The sequence below is a fragment of the Schistosoma mansoni genome, chromosome 5 (assembly GCF_000237925.1).
Source record: "Schistosoma mansoni strain Puerto Rico chromosome 5, complete genome".
NCBI lineage: Eukaryota > Metazoa > Platyhelminthes > Trematoda > Strigeidida > Schistosomatidae > Schistosoma > Schistosoma mansoni.
Genome location: NC_031499.1, coordinates 7538363 through 7562962, shown reverse-complemented (window position 1 = coordinate 7562962; position 24600 = coordinate 7538363). Strand labels below are relative to the sequence as shown.

At 36.8% G+C, this 24600-nt stretch overlaps 1 protein-coding gene across 1 annotated transcript; it reads left to right on the top strand.

Annotated features, from left to right (window-relative positions):
• Positions 1–5871: 5871 nt before the first annotated feature.
• Positions 5872–12802, top strand: Smp_143970 (kelch-like protein; the record flags this gene model as incomplete). The annotated part of the gene is made up of 4 exons (XM_018797778.1): positions 5872–6783; positions 8711–9177; positions 9634–10331; positions 12738–12802. The coding sequence occupies 4 exons, from the start codon at positions 5872–5874 to the stop codon at positions 12800–12802; spliced, it is 2142 nt and encodes a 713-aa protein (XP_018652786.1).
• Positions 12803–24600: the final 11798 nt, after the last annotated feature.

Here is a 24600-nt window from a genome sequence, read left to right as displayed (position 1 = left end):
CTGTTTGTGCTCTATTCAAATACAACTACCTTTCATTTGGTTTATGTTACTCTCCACCAACAAACAAAGAACTAAACCATTTCACATTTAATTTTGATCAAACCAACTTTATGTTGAGAATTGGAACGTACACCTATCATTGATTTCAAGAAAAATCTTCATTTTTACTGCACAAATATAGAACCCCCATCACACATTTTCTTTCACATGTACTATAGTAATTGATATCTTCACAGTATGAAAAACAAGTTTATATTATGAACACGTACAGAAATACAAGGATCCACTAAACAATTCACTTAATATTGTTTGTTTGAATCTTCCCATTGATGTTTAGGACTGCGACTGGTCATGTGCATACTGTGCGTATTGCCCCGATACAGCCTTAATTCACAAGCAATTGTAAGCAAAGATGGATAGTGGCTAGCAGTGAAATCCAGGACGCGCGTTCCGTCCTATTTAGGACTCATCAGCTGGATGTACCTGCATCAGTACTCAGTAGCTGAATGTATAACGCGATCGTGTTTGAAGCAAATGGTACTGGGTTTGGGTCCCAGAATGAAAATCAACTCTGAGATGCAGGTACATTCGGCTGACAAGTCTCAAATAGGACGAAACGCGCGTCAAACTGGATTCCACTACTAGCAACTATCTATCTTTGCTTACATTATTTAGAATATTCCACTACTCTTCAGAAAACAACGAAGGATGCTAATCAATGAATATACATGTACAATTTCATCAGACAGAGAATAACCACTACGTACATTTTTGTGTAGGAATGAAGGTTAGGATATGATAAATAGGGATAAAATTGCTGATGCGACGCAGTAATCGATAATGAGTATAACAATATCATCATCACAGAAAAGAAGACAACAACAATAAAGACACTATGTACATCATGTTCTGAATGTTGAGAATAGTTTTGTTGACGGGGCTATAAAGAACGATTACTTTCTAATTGCTTCAAATGTCCCATCTGTTATGCTAATATTGTTATTGGCTTAGTACAGTATTGTGATAACGGGAAAATTAGGTAGATTAAATATGAGATGGTGATTTGAGAAGAAATATTGATGATCTATGACTAACAAAGTGTGTGTGATGTACGCTTATGAATTGTGCCGAAATTATTCCACATCACAATATATAGTCAGGAGTCCCCAGACAAAGTGAGATATTTCACATCTATTAGAATTCATGGACACAAGCAAATATATAAAAGCTCCACAAGACCTTATCTAGCAACCAAACCATGTTCGAGCTGACCTAGTCAACAGACATTTTATTAACTCTATTAATGTATTTAGATATGCAATGTTTTGAACAATAAACATGTTCAAGTAGATCGTGCCCAGGATTCTTCATCGTACCAAACATAAAATATGGAATATGGTCACAATAGATTGATCACTGGGTGGTGATCAATGTCATGCGTGTCAAGTTCTTCTTAGTGCTGATCGAATGCTATCGATCGAGTTGCAATGTGGCCACCAGTCTAGGTGGCTCGACACTGTGTGCACTATATATATTGAGGTAAGATGGTGGTTGGAGGTGGTCAACAGGAAACCCTGGACCCCGGTTTCGTGCTACTTGGCACTCGTCAGCAAGGTGTACCTGTAATCTTGAGGGAACTGTCGCTCCCTGACGGATCCGATCCCGTTACATTCAGCTTCACAGTCAGAGACTCTGTTGAAAACTTTTCCTGGTACTTATAACAAACTGATACCTCTGTAGTTTTCACATTTGCTCAGATCTCCTTTCTTTGGTATCTTGATGAGATATCCTTCTTTCCAGTCCATTGGCACTTGTTCCTCTTCCCAAATCTTCTTGAACAGAAGGTGAAGCATGTTTGCAGCTATTTCAATGTCTGACTTCAGTGCTTCTGCTGGTATATTGTCAGGTCCTGGCGCCTTCCCACTTTTGATTTGTCTGATGGCCATCTTGACTTATTCGATCGTTGGTGGGGTGACATCTATTAGAAGGTCAGTGTGGGCTGCTTCGATGTTCGGTGGGTTCAGTGGGGCTGGTCTGTTCAGCAGTTCCTCGAAGTATTCTGCCCATCTTTTCCTCTGTTCTTCAATATCCGTGATTGTCTTTCCTTCTTTGTCCTTGACTGGTCTCTCTGGTTTGTTATATCTTCCTGCCAATTTCTTCGTTGTATCATGTAGTTGTCTCATATTCCCTTCTCTTGCAGCTTTTTTCGCCGTCGTTGCTAGTTCTCCCATGTATTTCTGCTTGTCGGCTTTAATGCTTTTCTTCACTTCCCTGTTAGCTTCTGCGTAGTCTGCTTGTGCTTTCACTTTCTCTGCTCATGTTCGGCTGTTGTTAATTGCTAGTTTCTTGTTCTTCCTTTCTTGAATTTTGTCCAGGGTTCCCATAGAGATCCATTCCTTGTGATGATGCTTCTTAGGACCAAGAACCTCCTGACACATTGAAGTTAGTGCTTCTTTGATCCCTTTCCAGTTGTCCTCCAAAGTATTTTCTTGTTCTTTCAGTAAATCCTGTAAAGCTTGGAACCTGTTGTTGAGAGTTATCTTGAATTCATGGAGCTTGTCAGTATCTCGAAGGAAGGCTGTATTGAACCTTTGTAGTGCTGTTTGTCCAGTTGTCCAGTCTTTCTTTAGCTTCAGTTTCATCTTGGCCACAACCAGGTGGTGATCTGAAGCTATGTCAGCTCCTCTCCTAGTTCCCACATCTTCCACTGATCTTCGGAATTTTTTGTTGATACAGATGTGATCTATCTGGTTCTCTGTGGTGTGGTCCGGTGAGATCCATGTAGCTTTGTGTATGCGCTTGTGTGGGAATATTGTGCCGCCTATAACCAATTTGTTGGATGCACATAGGTTTGCAAGTCTCTCCCCATTTTCATTTCTCTCTCCTAATCCATGTCGTCCAATTACATCTTCATATCCTGTGTTGTCCACTCCAACTTTAGCATTTAGATCTCCCATCAGGATTGTGAGGTCCTTTCGTGAGCACTTCTCTATAATTGATTGCAGCCTTTCATAGAACTGATCTTTATCATCGTCGTTGCTATCATTTGTGGGTGCATAACATTGGATAACGTTCATTGTGATCCCTTGCTTCTTTGTTCTGAATGATGCTTTGATTATCCTGGGTCCATGAGATTCCCATCCCACAAGTGCATTTCGTGTTTCTTTGGACAGCATTAGAGCAACTCCCTGAGTGTGTGGAGCATTTTCCCCTTCGTGACCGGAGTACAGCAGCATCTCTCCTGTACCTAGCCTTTGTTGTCCAGTTTGTGTCCAATGGGTTTCGCTGATTCCGAGTACTGCCAAGTTGTATCTCCTCATTTCCATTGCTATTTGGCTGCTCTTTCCTGTCTCCCACATTGTCCGGACGTTCCATGTACCTATAAAAAGTGTTGCTCTGGTTGTTAGAAGGTGCATCGGTCTCGTGACTTCCGAAGAATTTCGGCTTTCATCATGAGACATCATAATTATTCCTTCAACTGGGAGGGCAGAGTTTAAATGGTTTGAATTATTTTTTCTGGTTAGCGTTTTTTTAGCGAGTTAGCTTTTCTACTGGATGAGGTCGCTAACCCCATGCCCAACCCTCCTCCTTTACCCGGGCTTGGAACCGGCAGTAACTCTAGAAGAGCTACAGGCGGAGTTATTCTCATTTATCTACATGTAATAAATAACTGATTGTGGGAATTCACCTTAGTTTCCATACGTTGTGGAATCAACTGATTATTATATTGTTGAACTGATTCATCACCTTCTGATCGGTATCGACTTTCTACTCACTTGTGAAACATAAATATTAATGTAGGGTCTTGAAAATATGAAATATTCCTTCGTTCAACTTGTTATTTTAATGTCAAAAGGATATATCCACTGAAGATCTGTTGTAGTGAATAATGAAATCCATTCACTTTTAGGATCAAATCGAATACACGAATGCAATGAAGTGAACGAGAACACAAGTGGAGACAATCAAATGTACTCTAATATAAAATTACAGTAAAGTCTTCATCTGCAAAATGTCAATCATTCATCTCAGACTTGATTGTTCTTTCATTTCCACAACATTCGTTCTCTGTTCTCGTTCTCTTTCTGTCGCCAGGCATTTCACTTTCAGTTGATGATGCACACTACTTATATTTGTCGACGTCAGTAGCAAACACCACAGTAATCTCTTCCATTCCAACTACACTTTCCCATTACTATACATTTACTACAAAAGATTGACAGCCACCTGCTCAGAAAACTGAATTATCAGTTAGTTTTGTCATACGCATACATCACAATCTTGTTTAAACAACCTAAATGTTGTAAAATTTATTGAAATAGTTGCTTGGTTTTAAAATAAATTGACAAATAATTTAAACATTTCATGTGCCAAACTGTTATCCTGGGACCTCGGGGTAAGTAATGCAGTCGTTAGAAAACGGGTACTAGTTAAGGATAGCAAATCGATTGATGAAGTAGTGAAACTTCATCAGTTGAGATGTCTGGGACACGTGTTACGTATGCCCAGCCACCGACTGCCCCGACGTGCAATGTTTTATGGTGTAGGAGTAAGTTTGAAGAAAGCTAGGGGCGGCCAGACCAAAACGTGGCATAAATCCCTGAAGTCACTGACAAGTGGACTGAACCATGTTAGTAGGTGTAGACTACCCAGATGAAATTCTCGAGATGATAGCAATCGATGGTTAGAGACCTTGAATGAAATGGCTCAAAATCGTTTGTAATGGCGAAAGTGCATCCACTTTTTGTGTTCTACCAAATTCTAATCTTCTTAATTCTTCATATCTCTATCTTTTTTCCTTTTCCAAATTAATTTCACTGGATTATACTCCCTGAATGACATCTTCATACCTTAATAATTCCGACTACTGCTTATACTCTTGCTACTTCTACCACTATGGTATTTGAATCGACAACTGTATCTCTGTGCTAATGTGGTATGGAAACTCGAACTGATGTACATACATACATACGTACGTACGTACGTATGAAGTTCTACGTTGTGACTGACTGACTGCCAAACTGTCTGCATTATTAATTTGTGATGAATACTGGAGTACTATGTAAATGACTTAAAATATCAATTTTGTTAACATAAAAAACTAATCCAATTACAGAACATAGTTACACTGTATGTATCGAACAACTTTGAACAACTTTATAGGAAATGTCATTTAAAAAGCTTTATTTATTTCATGAATATATTACTTTAGCATTCTATCACTCATTTATACATTATAAGTCTATTTACTTTACATGTAAGTAGTATAATATCGTAGATATTTAATGTACTTACTTACTTACGCCTGTTACTCCTAATGGAGCATAGACCGCCGACCAGCATTCTCCAACCCACTCTGTCCTGGGCCTTACTTTCTAGTTCTATCCAATTTTTGTTCATTGTTCTCATTTCTGTCTCCATTTCTCGGCGTAATGTGTTCTTTGGTCTTCCTCTTTTTCTTTGGCCTTCAGGATTTCATGTGAGAGCTTGTCTTATGACATAGTTGGGTGATTTCCTCAATGTGTATCCTATCCACTTCCAGCGCTTCTTCATGATTTCTTCCTTAGTTGGAATCTAGTTTGTTCTCTCCCACAATAGAATGTTACTGATTATGTCAGATATATAATGTAAGTCATTATTATTATTATTATCGGACGGAACAATAACGAATGATTGTTAGTCATAAAAGTAACTAGGAGTATTGCCAATTATATCACTTCTCAATTACCTTCATTACAATAAATTCACTGAACCTTATCGATCCTTACGTGATATCAGTCGTTTAAATTTTCTGATTGACTAATTTTATTGATTTTGCCGAATTAAAAACATTTTCTTTTGTACAAAGTATTTCATTGTTGATCCAGCCTGATGGGTCGTCCAGCAAGTAATAAGAAAGGATATAAAATTGGAAAGCGCTCACGTTTAAATAAACTCAATGCCTTTAGACGATGTTGTTCTTATACACCAATTCATAGTGTACACATTCATGATGCAAATCTTCAATCAACCGATGACAATTTGGACTTTTCGTGTGATCGTACTATAGAATTTATGGAATCTGGTGATACACGCAACATAATCTCTGTGGAAATAGCTGAACAAAGCATCTATTTCGATCGTCTTTTAAAATATCATAAAGGATCAGGAAATATACGATTACCAGAGTTTCTAAAGATTGGTTTCTCATCCATTATAAAATACATACGTGAAGGTGTTCCCGTGATTAATCCTGACAATGTTTATCATACCTTCGTAGCAGCGGATTTCCTATTATTATCCAAATTGAAACAACAATGTGCAAATCTATTCAAAGAGATGGCAAACATTGACCTATCAAATGCAATCAATATATGGTTAAATTATAAATCATCCTATTGGCCTGAACTTAGCTCTATGGCATATCAAGCGATTTTAGAAAATTTCGAAGATCTATGGCAAACATCAGATTTCAAAACCCTGGATGTAAACCATCTTTGTCAAATACTTCATGAAGATACATTAAATTGTAAACATGAATTGAATGTATTTCATGCAGTCGTTGAATGGATTAATGAAGATTTGGTAAGACGTATTCAATATTCAATGGAGTTATTGTTATGTATCCGACTTGGAATGTTAACAACCAATGAATTAGATGATATAAAGAAGCATGATTTGATTCAAATGAATCCAGAATATTTAGATTTATTGAATCGATGGCCAAAGTGTTTAGCAACTACTAATAATCGTATTATTAAGGCATATGGACAACGGTTTGTTACACCAAGATTACCGCATCAAGTGAGTATGTGCAAACGAATTTGTTAGATATCATTTCCATGGTGATCTAGCTTCAATTGACTCATGATTTCAACTATGTAAATATTGAAATATCCACAAAATCCCCTTCTGATCTATAATCATGTACTCACTAGTGACTGACTGTAAGGAATGTTTCCTTCAGTTCTAGTGGGAAGCAGCAACCAGTGGAGTTCAACCAAGTATGTTGTAGAGATATCAACTCACTGAAGACAATTGGTTAACGGTAGCTCAAACATCGTGGATTGGTTGAAGTTAGACATTAACACCATTGGATGCAGGCTCAGTGGTCTATCGGTTAAGTGCTCTGACACGAGACTGGTAGGTCCTGGGTTCGAGTCTAGCGAGTGCAGGATCGTGGATGCGCACTGACGAGGAGTCCCATAATAGGACGAAATGGCCATCCAATGCTTCCAGGTTTTCCATGGTGGTGTAGCTTTAATTGACTCATAATTTCAACTATGAAGATATCATTTCAACACTCTAGATAATAACGTTTTCTATAATTTTACCATCTTATTATGAATTGGATGAAAACAGTCTTGTCATGAATACCATTCCGATGTCATTTAAGTAAGACCATTACTTATGTGAGTAACATGTGAACATTGTCAACTTTCCCAGTGCGCATCACGAACCGAAGTTAGATAGACAACCATGAATAAACATAAAATACCAAACAAATGTTTCGTCCCAGTTTGAAGATTATCATCAGCTAGCGTGATTGATCCCACCAAAGTTTGATCATCTGTTTAATGTTCAATGAGCACTGTCGTCGAGTTTACTACTGGGTCGAAACATCCATCTCGTCCCCTCGCACTTTCAGCGGTTGCCTAATAATTTTCAATTCCTAATATAAACTACAAAATTTATCACCAGTATGTACATGACTGATGATCATTTATAGACCTTCAAATGCTATTTTAGTGGTCTGATATCTGACTCCAGTTAAATGGTTTTTAGTTGTTAAGGTAATGTAGGAGAATGGATTCCGAGTACTTATATTTCATACAATCATTGATCCAGACAAACGATCAAAGAAACAAAACCAAATGACCCATGGTGAAGAACACATGTAAGTCAACTCGATTTAGGCAACAGTTAATATATTGATTTATAGTCAGACGAAAGCAAGGCACAGACATGTGATGAGTAAGATGGTGTAGCTTCAGAGTCTAGAATAACTGATGTGTGCTTGACATAGTACCATCCACTACACTATTAAGTATCAAAGGAAGTGATGTTTATAATGATTCGTCAGTATGACGATAACTTGGAATAGGATTCAAAATTAGATGGATAATCAGTAGAGACTTGGGAGAAATGTCCACCGTTTCGTCGTAGTGTGATGAAGTTTGAGATCTTTTGGAAAATGTGAGAAATGTTGAAAACTGTTCATGAAATTGATGCAGTGAAAACAGATACTTCTGAGTGAATGTAACTTTTTAGTTAAGTTCAGGAAAAATGTGATTACTACACACTACATTCGTTCACCTGTCTATTCAACTGTAGAAGTAAACGAGTTCATTTTCTGTAGTCTTATCACCACACTTAATCACAATCCTTCTGCACAATCAGACAGGCATGAAATTCGCCTTTTCTCAATTTACAAACCACGTGGGTTGAGCACTTTGGAAACATGGAAACAAAGAAGCATACATCAATGAGGTTGTTAAATGTGCCTGAGTACAGACAACTTGAATGGGTGTTTGAACTAGTAAGTAGCGAAACAGAATGATTGTATGGTGAGAAACGATGTATGTAATGAAAGATGAGAATCACCCGAATCATGAAGTTTGTAAGTTACAGTCATCATTACTACTACAGTTAACATGTTTATTTAGACACATTAGACACAGTGAGACATTTTGATGATTATTTGTACTCCTATCTATATTCCCGTTATTAGATTGCGATGGTTTTCGGTGGATGGCGTGATGGTGAGGGTCCAGTGGCGGCAGTGCAAGTCTATAATCCAGTAGTAAAGGAATGGACATTATGGACAGAGAATAGTCAGCAATTTCTGATACCAACTAATCAACAATCGCATTTATTGCAAAATTTACTCACTTTCACGATCAACAATTCACAAACAAATAAATTACAAGACGCTGTGGATACTTTTAGTTGGATCAACAATTTCCGGAGCTCTCTACCACCAGATGGAATCAATTGTGAAGGGAATCCGAGCGAATTACCTGTTGATAACAAAAAGATCATGAGTACAACTCATGATAATCTAATCGGTGAGATCCCTAAACGTGTCTACGCTGGTTGTGTACTGATAGGAACACGAGTTTATGTAATTGGAGGATTTGATGGATATCGTGCTCTCAAATCTACTTTGTGCTATGATTTCCAAGTAGAATCTGGTTGGTAAGTGATGTACACTGAGTGACCTGTTTTGTTCAATTTGATTTGATGAATTCATAGCAATTTTAGTAGTTACTAAACATTTTACAACTATTTTATTCACAAATAGACGATCGTTGTAATTTGCATGATGTACGATTGAAAGCTTGAAAAAAAACGATCAAGTGCTCTGGCGCGAGACTGGTAAGTCCTGGGTTCGAATCTCGAGATGCAGGATCGTGAATGCGCACTGATGAGGAGTCCCATAATAGGACGAAACGGCCGTTCAGTGCTTCTGTCAGTGTTTACCTGTTATACGTTTATCATGCTGGTAACAACACAAGCCCATTAAAACTTGATAATCAATTCCGTACATCCTGTTCTTGAAATCAATTAGTTTACTAATCACTTGTTTGTACTCTGAAGTGCACTCTAAAGGATATAAGTTGAATCATGTGAAATTTTGTGTAAAATGTTTAGGTATGAAGCAAGTTGCATGTATGAAAATCGTTATTATGTCAGTGTTGCATATGCAAATGGACAGATCTATGCAATTGGAGGTCATAATGGTGAACATGGAGGTCGTTTAGATTCTGCAGAAAGATATATCGTGGATGAAAATTTATGGCAAACTATTTCTTCAATGAATTATGTACGTAGTGATGGATCAGCTGGAGAATTACATGGTAAAATATATGTGATTGGTGGATTTGATGGTCGATATTATCACGATTCAGTGGAATATTATGAACCAATGACGGATCAATGGACCTTAGTAAGTCGAATGAATTCACCGAGAAGTGGTGTATCACTTATTCAACATAATGATTACTTATATGCTATTGGTGGAAACAATGGAAAAGATCGTTTGAAATCCATTGAAAGATATGATCCAAAAGAAAATAAATGGGAAATAATTGGAGAAATGAGTCGAAGTAGGAGTAATTTATCAACTACAGTTATTGATAATGAAATATACATACTAGGTGGATGGTCTGGTGAACCAGCATCTGGTATTTCCGATCAAGTTGAATGTTATAATGTGATTAGTTGTGAGTGTCGAATTGTACAATCTTTAATTTATCCAGTTAGTGCTTCATGTGCATGTACACTGAAAGGTTGTGATTTGGTGAAAAAATATATAAATCCATTGTCAACCGTATTATCTCACTGTTTAGGTAAGCAATGTTGTTACTACTGCCTTTTATTTACTGTCGAACTTGATAATTTATATTGTCATTGTAATGATCAGGTTGAACGTTCGAATCCTGTTCCATATCATTCAGTGTGAGTTGTCGGGTGATATTATTGGCTGTAACAGATTAACAGGCTGTAAGATTTAGTTTATTACTTGTGTGATACTGCAATAAGCAGTGAGCGATCGTGAGGTTCATCTCTGTATATTTGGAACAACATCCCTCATTGTTCACCATCATTTATATGATTATTATTCCCTCTCTTCTGGTCTTTGTCTCGTTGATTTTCCATTACTGTATTGATAAAGTACAGTTATTTGAGCCGATCAATATGTTGATTAAGACAAAGGGATAATCCTGAATCCCAAATGAAGCTTTCTCGAGAAGTCATACATATCAGAATACCATAGACCAATATATTTTTCTGACTGACTTTTCACTATTCGGAATTCATAAATGGTTTCATACACTGAGTCCGACATAGAGATCTCTTAGTAATCATTGAACAGTCTGGCTGGAATGCATGAATAAGGAACTTTTAACCTGAAAATAAACTCCAGCTACTACACAGTTACTAATAAATACGGAATTATTATTACCATTACTATTATTACTGTTCTTACATTGCTGACTTTCCAATGCATACGGTGTTGATCGATCTCAGTAAGATACATCGACTGATTGATTGACTGGTAGCACTTGTCTACTGACAGTATATTTTGTTCGTTGACAATTGCCAACCAGAACGAGATAAACGTCTTGAATTCCTTTGCTAGTCATAATTGAAATATGCAAACACTGATTTCAGACACCTATCTATTAACCTGATCACCTCAAATTCACATGAGGAAACGTCATTCTGAACTGACTAATCAATTTCATGTCTCACGATGGACCCACATGGTAAAAATGCTAAAAATCTATTTCAAATGAAGTGAGGTATTTTGTGAATGAGTGCGTAGAAACATTTATGACAATACTTCTAGGGTTTTACTCGATGACCTACAAGTTTCGAATCGATTATTGTGAGAATGAATTGTGTTGTTGAATGACAGCCTGACATTCTGCTGAGTACTATCAATTCGGTGATTCTGTACCGTGCTATCAGCTACATTATTTACATATGAATTGTTGGTGAGACTAAACTACATGGACGACCTTTGAACAAACCTTAAATGACCTTGAGAAATATTAGCCAATCAGAAGACAGTTAGTGTACAGTGAAAATTTATCATACAAAACCAAAGAATTAAAGTGGATACACTTCTTTTACATGAGTCAAAAGCTTCTCAAGGTCAGATATAGGTTCAGAAGTTCTAAAATCATAGCGCATACGGTACAGGAACACATCCATATGGCTCCATAGTAGTCGACCTCTGAAACCATGATAAAGTTTCAAAAATTCTATTAGCCTCGACCACACAGCTTCAATGTTGTTGGTATATTGGTATGGTTTAGGGTTTAAGGTTAGAATTAAGGTTTAGGGTTAAGGATGGGACTATATATTATGGACGATCTTTGAGCGACGCTAGAGTGACTCTGAAAGTGTCAACATAATAACTAAGACTAAATGAGGGTTATAAACCCGTATAAAGAATTCAAACTATGATTTACAGCTCATGATTAAGGTTAGGAATTATACTTAGGGTTTTCATCACGAACTGACATCAGCTATAATGCCAAAACTCTATTTATCCAAATGGGTAATTGAATTTCGCGCCGAAATCTTATGATCACTCCTCTCGTAGACGCTGAATTATCACGTCTTCTCTAAAATCCGTTGTAAATCGACCGTATGTAAGCATCAGGTACCGAACTTAGCGCCGTGACCTTGAAAACCCGCGAAGTCTTCTGATTGGCTCGTCCATATAGTTTAGTCTCGCCGAATTGTTAATAAACCGATGAATCTAGGTTCGTATTTTCCCGACCACGGCTACAATTCTCATGCGGTAGTCATGTTTATCTTTTGTGATGATCCAATTGAATTACACGAATCGGAACAATCATTTATCCACGTTCGAGGCATGTGAGTTGGAGTGTGACGAATAGGTTGATTGTGGCACACGCCACTTGGCCATACAGATTTGCACCGCCACCAGTAAGGCTTTAGAAAATAGAACTAACGCACCAACTACTACTCGAGCAGTGCAATGTAACTGTTGTCAAATACTTGTCGTTCGGGTTATTCAGTCGCGCTCCTCGGTCTATGAGTTCATCAGTCACCACTAGTTTCATTCTTAAGTCCCTCAACAAGATGTATTAGTTCAGGGAGTTGGTAGCCAGAGAATGTGAATGGCATTCATATTTGTTACCCACTGGATATCATCTCATTCCTTATAATTACATGAATCTATTCTCTTTCGTAATTTTCTTTCCTCTTGACTAAAGATAATTTCAATTTGGTATATAAAGGAGAAGAAGGAAAAGACCGTGATGATGACGATCGGAAATAATCTTGATTCCATATCATTACCATGAACAACTATTTCCTAATCTATTATTTATCGTTATGGTGTAGATCACAATCATCATTATAATCATAACAAGAAGGGGGAGAAGAAGGAGAAAAAGAAAGAGAATAAGGAGGGGAAAATAACATTTTTAACAATGTGAAATTATTGTTCATGACTACTTCCCTTTATTTGATTCAATGTGATAGTTACTCATTGTAGATTTAGTTTAATTTCAGTATGATTATTTACTCAAATAAAAACATAATCTTGAATCATAAATTCATTTAGTGTTGTTTATTTTTATCTTCTCATTGTTATTTGGGACTGTAATTGATCAGTCTTTTGTTGACATATGTGCACCCGATGCGAACTGCCTCCATATTGCCTGAAGTCGCAAGCTTGATGAGCAAAGATGGATCGCAGCTAGCAGTGGAATCCAACTGGATGTACTTGAATCACAGAGTTGATGTTCACTCTAGGACTCGAACCCAGTACCGTCTGGATTCCACTGTTAGCCATTATCCATCTTTGCTCATATAACTTTAATATAATTCTGAACATTTCTGATATGTAAGACTATTACAGTCTTGTTGATTTTGTGGCTGTACAAACTGCTATGCAATTAAAAGAGTGAAAGCGAAAGGGTGAACATCTAAACGGTGAGATGAAGAGTCCCAAATAGGACGAAACGCGCGTTCTGGATTCCACTGCTAGCCACTATCCACCTTTGCTTACAACATTACACCAAGTTCTATCATTTCTGTTACATCTTGTAAAAATTTCAATGAACAACTCATTGTGCTTTATCTTCAGTGTAAATTATCTGACCATTTTCTAGACTCAATTGATTCTTGATCTCAACTATTGAAAAACGACTTCTCTTGACCTCAGTTCTCTGCAGAAATACCAATGAATATACTCTATTGTCGTCTATCAACTCAAGCCAGTTCATTCATTAATCATATAAAGTGGTATTCTATATTCTCTATGATGTAGAGTGGGCGTAATATGAATGTTGGTTGGAATTGAAAACAAAACAGAAACATCGCCTTCTAATAATAAATTGGTTATTTGGCTGATGATCATTAACACACCCACAGAGAGAGCAAGTATGAATGGAATTCTCATTTTACAAAAGATCACTACATTTCTATAAACAGAATGAAGTGAAAACAAATATTTTGGATGTCAATTCATAGAAGGTGTTGATCCAGCTATCTTTCAATATACACTGTCCTCATTCACCATCTTACTTCAAATGAGTTTTTTTGTTGTTTCCTCACAGTATAACTTGGATTTGGCATCCTCACATTAATAATCTATGGAACGGCCACAGTAATAATCCCGATTGATTCGGATTTGACTAGTTATTACTTCCTGTGTATATTGATCTATGAGACTTTGGTGAATCAACCGTGATTGTAGTCTCTCTGTCGTATATTAATAATTAAACTAAGTGAGAATTACAGGAAATCGGTTAACATAAAAGATGCAGTGTCTGAGAACTGAAATTAGACTTTGATTATCTTATTACAGAAGACGGTAGTTTACATGAAACTGTGTATTGACTAGACCATTCACTTATATTTTGATTCACTTCGTTTCATATATAACTCAGAGAATGTTGGTTCGTCTTCATCATGCATCATTAGACATTGTATAGCGGGAATCTCGTTTGATGAACTGATTCACAGATGTGTCTATAAGATCCTGGAAACACATTTTACTGTTGACAAAATGTATGCATGTAATGATGTTTGATTAGGCTTCGATATCGTCGTTGAGTGAACGATTTAAACGATTTTCTTAAGCAGATATTTGAATTGAGTTATATAATGTTCGATGTTTGTAGGCTGCTGACATTTATCCATGAAGTCAAGTTTTATGGAAGTTGGTACAAGTCACTATAGTGTGAACTCTCAATCTTCAAGAAACTAATACTCGTCATGTGATCTGAACTGATAAAAGTCAATTTCGCAACATGAAAATTAACGGCTACGTTACTGTAAGCACAACTGACATCTTGTAGGACAGAGGTGTTTATATTTTCTACCAAAGCACATTTGCTGATCTCCTGTTTATCTAGTCATAATATACTCACGGAATTCTATCAACCGTCTAAACTATCTATACTACTTGTAAGTAACTAGTTATTATGATCAATTTTATTATTTAAACGACCTGTTCAGACAAGTTATTTTAGCAATATTCAGAGTTTTCATACAAATTTCCACACTTGTAAATTTAACCGAAGTAAAGACAATCAGTGGGGAAGAGCATCATGAACTCTCTATCATTAACGATTTCTCGTTAGCTGATTACAATTTTATATCATTGTAGTGAGTGAGTCCTCATGTGTTTGACAGTGGCCATTTTGTTGATATTCTAATATCCTCCAAGATAAATATTGATCATTCCTCGTCAAATTAACTATGGTTTGATGAAACTGCAACTGGCATAAAATCATTAAAACCAATTTTGTGTATCGAGAAATATTCAGTTGTCGATATCACCTTGTCGTGGTGAACTCATTCATCAATGTTTGTCATGCACCACACTAATTATCACACTTATATAAGTAAACTCATCATTACCCAGTATTCTGAATAGACACATTTTACTGCCGACCAAATGTTTGTTCATGTTGAGTATTGATTAAGGTTGATTTTAAGAGTTGAGTGAGTGCTGTATTAGTATGAACTAATGACTCCGTTTTACTTACTGACTGCTTGATTTTCAATGCCAAATGTAATACGTTTTGTTTGTGCTCATCTAGTACTTCTTGGTTAAATTGGCTTATTTCTGTGATTCCTAGTTTGTACCATAGTTCAAATACTGCTAATTATCACAGTGGAGTGGACTGAAATTGGCAAGAAATTAAAGGTTTTCCATATGTCTGTCATTCGTCATTGAAATTCGTTTCCGTATATTGACAGAAGTGAAAAATCACTCACTATTCAACATGTGCGTCAATATTCAACTTATCGAATATGTTTGAACATTCTGCCACTAATATCAATATTATTCCTATTGGTGAATCTGGATTCGTACCATTAACTCAAATGTGTGTGTTTGTGTGATTGTGTCCAAAAATTTGGTTAACTTATTCAATTGTACAGAGTGATCTGTAATAAGATTGAGAGCTGTTAGATAACTCAACAAAGTCATCAGAAATAGAATGATGTTGAGTGAGGTGTTGTTTAAGGATATCAAATATGGGAAAAATGTTAATTAGTGATCACCTGGCACTTCCCGCCTTTAGCAAACAGCGATCACATTGCACGCTACCTTAATTTCCGGACACGTGGCACACAGTATGTATCTGTTGTCAATGTCTTTCGAGCTAGCATCAAGCCATTCTTCCCACCGGCTTTCTTTCTCTTTTTACTCACTCAAACATCAACCCATTTTATCCTCACTGCTACATATATTCTCATTCATATCTCCTTAAATGTACAGGTAAGGTCAGAGAGCCTGTCAGCAACTAGTCAGTCAGTCAGTTGTGCTACAACTCTAAGAATCAACTACCAATCCTTGTCACTAACAATATTTTCATTTTACATGGATAGATATTTCAGAAGCATGAATATCTCCTGGTGAAAATGTTTCAACTAAATTTATTGTATTTCTACTGAGATGTCTATAGTTGCATTAGCTTATTTGCCTAAATCAAATTGCTTTCAATCTGCTTGTTGAATGGTTTTGTTTTCTGTAAAATGAATGTTCACATTGTTGGCAGATAGATGATGGTGAGAGGAAATGCATGGAAAAAAGAATAGTGGACACTTGATGTTCAAGGATCAGTCGGACATGAATTTAGCCGATAACAATATACTACTTGCTATTCTTATTGAATAGATGTGTTAGCGAAATATACACTGGATCTCATCACTTACATCAAATATGGGGTGAATGAATTCCGTGATGTTAGACATTTGTGCTGATGAATTTTGTGTTTCATTGTGGCTATTCGACAAACTTCTAAGATCCCGTTAGTACCTGATTTTCACATTGATGGAAAGAAACGTCGAGAAGACCAGCATACTCGCCATTACAATTTTTATATTATTATTCGACAGTGTATAATATCTCCAAAACAGTAATTGAAACATATATAATAGGAAGGTGGTTTAGACAAGCTGCAACAACTGTTAAAATGATGGTGGAATTTACCAACCTGTTTTCAGTAAGTGAGTGAATAATCTGCATAAATGATAATTCACTAACATCAACATTCCACTGAATCCTAGTCATAATATCGTAAACACAACCTCAACACCACATGAACATAACGAGAATACCAACATTAACATTAGCACTACACTCTCACAAAAATACATTACACTGAAACACTGGCATACACATTATCCATTACATTCATACACCACTGTCAATCACTTACAACTTCAACCTCAAGTTTCTGTTAGAATCTTTGTTCTTGGTCTCTACAGACTGATGAACAAAAAGAAACTACAAAACATGACCGGTACATTTGAAAGTAATTGCTTGATGACTAGTAGTGGAATTCAAGAAGCTTGATACATCCCTTTTGTCACTTGTGAGCTTGATGTGCCTATATCCTAGATTTGCTGTTTACTCACGTATTCCGACCTATTACTTTCCACTTCAAATGCCTTACTAGCATACTTTACTGTTATGGAATAGAAATGGTGAGATGATAGAATGAGTGTTTTATTCTTGGTCACTTTATAACAATCTATGTGGAAGGATGATGCTATTTAAAACCTGCATGTACAAAATAGTAATGGTATAACTTGTGGTCACTTTGAATGATACTGATATGAATGATTATTGCTTTCGAGTGCCAATATATAAATGAACATTAGGTTTCCGACATACTTCGTTGATGAATGAGTCTTAAACAATGTGAAACAATTGTTGTATGTTCAATAATATCATGACATATATTCCAAGCTAGTTAGTGATAATCAATGTAGAATGTTGCACAAATACATATTGGTTGGCTGTAATTAATGTTGTATTAGAGTGATCCAGGAAATTTCTCGCAATAGGCAACAAAGTTTAGGAAACATTGGGAAGCATTTTATTCAATCAGTGTTCAGTATACGTTTTGCTAGAAACATCACAAAAGTGAAAAGTCACATGTAAAGCTTCTGATTGGCTGATTAATAAACTGCTACTACGTTTAGTAGCATTCCAGGATTTTCAGGAAAAACCAAGGACCCGTAAAATACTATAAAAACCCTATATTTTTTGTACATGAATGAACCTTTTGGAGTAAAGTGCTTCTCGCATATTTCGCGCCTTTTCTATCGTGTTCAAGTCACTGTGTAGATTTAGCTTGGGGTCTACGAGACTAGCTTAAGATCCGAGTATAGCGTTCAATTAACAAGACATATCATATTGTTTTAATACTATAATAAAGATTTACAAAAATGAACACATAAGGAGTTGTGGGTAGTATGAGTATTATGAGTAATAGTGAAAGTGACGAAATAGTAGACAATGTGGTTGAACCAGGAGTGTGAAATAGGAAGAGGAATAATGTAGTTAGGTTAAAAATTCATGAAAAGATATGAAGTGGATGTATCTATGATATTGTGACTGATTCTAAGCTCTACATTACACAATACCTTCAACAAATAATCTTACTTAGTAAACTATTTATAACAGAAAAGTTTAGCCAAACAATCAATGATTTCATCTTACTTACCTAGTTACATTTGTTGCTCATCGTGGAGGAGCATAGGCCGCCGACCAGCATTCTCCATCCAACCCTGTCCTGGGCAATCCTTTCTAGTTCTTTCCAGTTAACATTCATCCTTTTCATATCTGCTTCTATTTCACGGCGTAATGTGTTCTTTGACCTTCCTCTTTTCTTCTCTGCTTCCGGATTCCAAGTTAGGGATTGCCTCGTGATGCAGTTTGATGATTTCCTCAGTGTTTGTCCAATCCACTTCGAACGTCTTTTCCTAATTACCTCTTCAACTGAAAGCTGATTTCACAAACAATAATAGATTTTTGTAAACAACCATCATGTAAGGAATGATCTACTGAAATCATACATTTTTGTTACAATAATAATAATCTAATCAGATATTACTAGTCTGAAGTACCATAGTCCATTAAAACGTCCTACAGATAAACATTCTAAGAAATAACATTACAGATTTCAAATATCTGTCAACATATACAGGAGAAATTTTGCAACGATTACAGAACCCATGTACAGGTTATTCTGAACAAATCACAATTTCACTTCAATTTACTTAAGCGCCATACTTATCACTTTAACAACGGATACTATCGACTTCTTTGTGAATGTTCCCTTTCATAGTTAATAAACTTTCTACTTGAATGAAGAATGTAAGCCAGTTGCGAATCGTCATAATTGCTATTTAGTATTGAACTGTATATGTATGTGTAGAATGTCATATCAATAAACATTAATTACCTATTCGTGTTTAATAAATTTCGGTCGATAAATACGTTGTCCTGGTAATGAGATTAACACAGAAATATGACCCAGATGAGCTTTAAAATAAACCTAAATCGATAGCCAAGAATATCACTTCAAATGTATCATACTTTGCAATGAAATCAGTTCAGTGTCATGATGTACATCGTTGAGAAGTGTCGAACATATTTATTGTGACTTATAAGACTGAATCAACAAATGACCATTACAGTCCCTCACTAGACGGAACTAAACGAAACGAACTAAACGAAACGACAAGCCTGATCTGATGACACTCATCCAAAGACGTCTGAGCAGTAATAATAATAATAATAATAATAATAATAATAATACTGATACTAACACAGTAATAATCATCTGATATGGATTACCTCTGCTACAAATAACATAACTTAGTCATCATGAAGTTTGTCTCTGTTCGTTTGTGTTGTTACTAGTATGATGTACATATAACAGGTAAACACTAACAGAAGCACTGGACGGCCGTTTCGTCCTATCGTGGGACTTCTCAGCAGTGCGCATCCACAATCCTGTCTTGCAAGTTACGAACCCAAGTTTTTCATGGTGGTCTAGCTTCAATTCATTCATGATCTCAACTATTAAAATTGCTAACAAAAGCGTTAATTTCATTTCATATTGTCGAATTTCAATTTCAACGAACATTCATTCACTCAAAGGGGAGAGTTCAATTTTGATTTCAACTGAAATTATGCTCAAGTACAACCAGAATATATCGAATGAACTTCAAATTTATTATGATGTACATGTGGTGATGTAGTGAACGAGAAGATTGCAAGTGGTGACAATACAATGTATTTGAACACAAGATTACAGAATATTTTAGTAGAATCTAAGAACAATACAGTAAATAATTGATTTGCAAAATGTCAATCAGTTGCCTCATACATGACTGTTCATTTTGCAAATATCAGTCACTCGTCTCAGACTTCATTGTCCCTTTGTTTCCACACCGTTTCTGCTACCTTGACGTTGTGGTCGGGTTTGCCTATCTTGGTGACCCAACCGAGCAAACTGACTGGAACACATGTTCCTATAGGTTCTTCAATGCCAGGCAGGTCGATTGGAGAACCCTAAGACGAACAGCAGCAACTCAAGGTTTGAGAGCGAAGACGTACTGCAGACTGTAGAAAGGTGTGAAAGCAGCAAGTGTATCGATAAAGTACAGTTATTTGAGCCGATCAATATGTTGATTAAGACAATGTGATAATCCTGAATCCCAAATAAAGCTTTCTCGAGAAGTTATACATATCAAAATACCATAGACCAATATTTTTTCTGACTGACTTTTCAGTAGTGGAAATTCATAAATGGTTTAATACACCGAGTCCAAGACAGAGATCACTTAGTGGTCATTAAACAGTCTGGCTGGAATGCATGAATAAGGAAATTTAAACCTAGAATCAAACTCCAGCTACTTCAGCGTTACTAATAAGTAAGGAATTATTATTTTCTTTACATTGCTATTACGTTACTAATAACTTACTAAGTCGAAACAATACTCCACCAGGCTAGTTGAACATTAAATAATAAAAACATTAAATAAATAAACATACAAATGGCAAATATGTCTTTTGCGTCTGACTTTCCCACATTCACACGACCTCTTTATCACATAAACATTCGTTTAACTGAGTTACTTGACTTTACATTATTTCTTTTCAGTGTGAATAAGTGAGTTCTTTTAGTTGAATGAGCCAACGAATACGGTTTTGATCGATCTCAGTAAGATACATCGATTGATTGATTGACTGGTAGCACTTGTCTACTGACAGTATGTTTTGTTCGTTGACAATTGCCGACTAGGGCGAGATCAACTTCTTGAAATCCTTTGCTAGTCATAATTGAAATATGCAAACACTGATTTCAGACGGCTATCTATTAACCTGATCACCTCAAAGTCACATTAGTAAAAATCATTCTAAACTGACCAATTATTTTCATATGTGACGATGGACCCACATGGCAACAATGCTAAAATTCTATTCGAAATGAAGTGATATATTTTGTGAATGAGTCCATAGAGCGATTTATGACAACATTTCTAGGGTCCTACTAGATGACCTACAAGTTTCGAATCGATTATTGTGAGAATGAATTGTGTTGTTGAATGACAGCCTAACATTATCTCGAGTGTTATTATTCCGGTGATTCTGTACTGTGCTATCAACTACATTATCTACGTATGAACTGTTAGTAGACCGAATAATCTCGGTTCGTATTTTCTCGACCACGCCTACAATCCTGATGCGGTAGTCTTGTTTATCTTTTGTGATGATCAAATTGAATCACACGAATCAGTACACTTATTGGTTCACTCCCGTTCATGTTGGAGTGTTACGACTAGAAGCAGGTTGACTGTGAAGATTGCTTGCACACGCCACCTGATCATACAGATTTGCGTTGACAAAAGTAATGCTTTAGAGAATAGAGCTAACACACCAACTACTACTCGAACAGTGCAATGTGACTGTTGTCAAACACTTGTCGTTTGGGCTATTCAGTCGCACTCCTCGGTCTATGAGTTCATCAGTCATCACTAGTCTCATTCTGAAGTCCCTCAACCATATGTATGCGTTCAGGGAGTTGGAATCCAGAGAATATGAACGGCATTCATATCTGTAACCCACTGGGTATCATCTCATTCCTTGTATTCACATGAAACCGTTCTCTTTTCTAAATTTTCCTCGTTTGATTAAACATTCTCTATTAGATATATTTCTTTTACCAACGCTGATATGTCATCAAAAGCCACTTTCATATTCATTCCAAAACTCAATTTTCCAAAACATTTGGGTCACAAGCTTGTGCTAATTATCGAATTCATTCAAAAAATAAACAGTTAACCGGTCAAACAACTGGGTTGGAGAATGCTGATCGGCAGTCTATGCTCCGTTGGGAGTAACAGGCGTAAATAAAGTAAGTAAGATCAAACAATACAACACTAATACACCGATTATGGTTGTTGCGATAACCTAACTGATACTGTAAACGATACTCTGAGAGATAAATTCAATCTCAGTTGTACAAAAGAAGGCGATGACGATGATAACGAACACTATCGGAAGTTATCGTGATGGGTTGTCATGATCACCGTTATGTATGCTTCTATTATTTGTGATTTTTAAATGAATGATGGATGACTGAATTTGGAGCTGTATGTTTAGATGTTAGTAACACATTAGTTTCTATAATGGTTAAATATCCCGACTGTTGCTGCTACTTTGACGTAGTGGTCGGGCTTGCCTATCGTGATGAACCAATGGAGCTATACTGGCGTGAACAATCGTTCCTCAAGGTCCTACCATGCCAGGCAGGTCGGTTGAAGAGCGGTAAGATTAAAAGCAGCAAACCCAAGGTCCGGAGGCAAAGTCGTACTACTGACTGTACAGAGGTGTGACAGCAGTAAGGTGTTTCCTTCAGACAACCAGCATAACAGCGATGCTGCCTTCCCACAAGGAGGGGTAGGTTTAGAAAGGGTCGACCCTAAAAATGCACATCTCGCCTTATCCCATGAATATCCGTCTCCGGCGGTAAGGTACTTTGAAGGACGGAGCTAACACGTCGAAAATCTCCCACGAAAATGCCGTGCGTAACCGGCCTCAAGCAGTTGTCCCTTGGGCACTGTGGTCACGCTCCCAGGTTATTTAGACCACCTCTAACCCAATTTCCTTCTCAGGTTCCTCAGGAAATACCCTTCCACGGTGTGGGCAGCCGGAAAGTGATATTACCTCTCATACCCGTAACTGTACACGAGACCAAGTTGGTCACTTTCAAATCCTTCCTACACCTAATAACTCTCTTATCTCCACGACTGACTGACTGACATGGTAATGTCGATCACATTGAAATTAAGCACACGTCAGCACGCAATCAGAGACCCGAACCATTGCGAATGAAGCTTCGTAAACAACACCCCCGCCATGAGAAGGCAGTGAGTAAGACTTCCCTGGCAGAGGCTATATTACGCATGACCATGTGAGAATATTTCGAGAGGGAGAGCGGGCTCTCCCCACTCTCGGACATAGCAGGGCATTTGGGGGCATATGTACAAGGATAATTAACATTTTTACGTTAAGAAAAAACTTGGTTTCAATTATAAACACTTAAAGTAAACGAGTTCATATGATGAATACGTACATATATGTATTTGGAGTGCCTATGAGGAGATTGAGTTGGAGAGAACAGGAAGCCAATCATACAGCAATTGATGTAAACAGAGGAATGAAAATGCTATGACAAACAACAGAAACTATTTTGGGGGGGTGTTATTTCACTTAATTCAAAGTTTGTAAAACACTAACATTCAGTTTTATGCCTACTTTATTTTACAAACCATAAGCTTTCGTTTGATGTATGATTCACTGCCACAGCCTTTTCTGTTTCAGAGCTATTGTAATTTAAACGTAACCTTTGGTACTCTCTTTCTCTACCCTGATGACCAGTCTGAACATAACTGTATTTTCCTAATCGTTAATACGTTGTGGTCCTGCTAGTCATCTATTTATTTATGTATCTTCTCACAATAATCTGAATCGGGGATGAATCAAGTAGTGTTCCAGTTGACTCGTCTTATCTCAGTTGTCAACAGATCAGGTGATAGAACAGTTTCCGTCTTTCTATCCAAGGCAGGTGTTATCAATTCGAACTCACATACTTCTAGCCTCAAGGTTAAACTAGTAAGTCTATCGTGTCAAGGTCTTAATCTAGATCAGGACAAGTCCGCTTCTGTACATCATTGGGTAGGCAGATCAAGGACATAACAGTAATTGAAATGACAATCGAGTTAGAAAAAACAATTGAGTATATTAAAGGACAACGCAAGAAAACTATTCATATGATGTATTTAATGTATGATTCTCATCTTTTACTAAGCTACTGTGCAATTTGGCGTTAAACAATAAACTAGCTAGTCCCACTCGAGTTATCGTTCACTATAGTATCAAAAGAAAAATCGTTGGTTTTTTGGCAATATAAGATTTGAATACATCTAGTGCTCAGCCGCCCCAAGTTTCCGAAGTAGAATTCTCACATTTGAATAGTCATCATGATGCGAAAAATCAACTTGAGGAATATCGCTTGAGCCATGATTCAAATGTGACACCGGCACAAGGATCAAAGTGAAACTCGCTCATTGAACTGATCAGTGATTCGGTGGTTGAGCCTCTGAATTCGGACATCTGTACTGAATTTTCTTGAACTGACAACTTTTGTGTCATCATTTCGATCATTTTCGATTGTAGTATTTGAAATTCCTTTTGCTGCTGCTGCAAAAATGATTCAAGCTGATCTACTGAAACTGACATTCTGGGACTTTAGT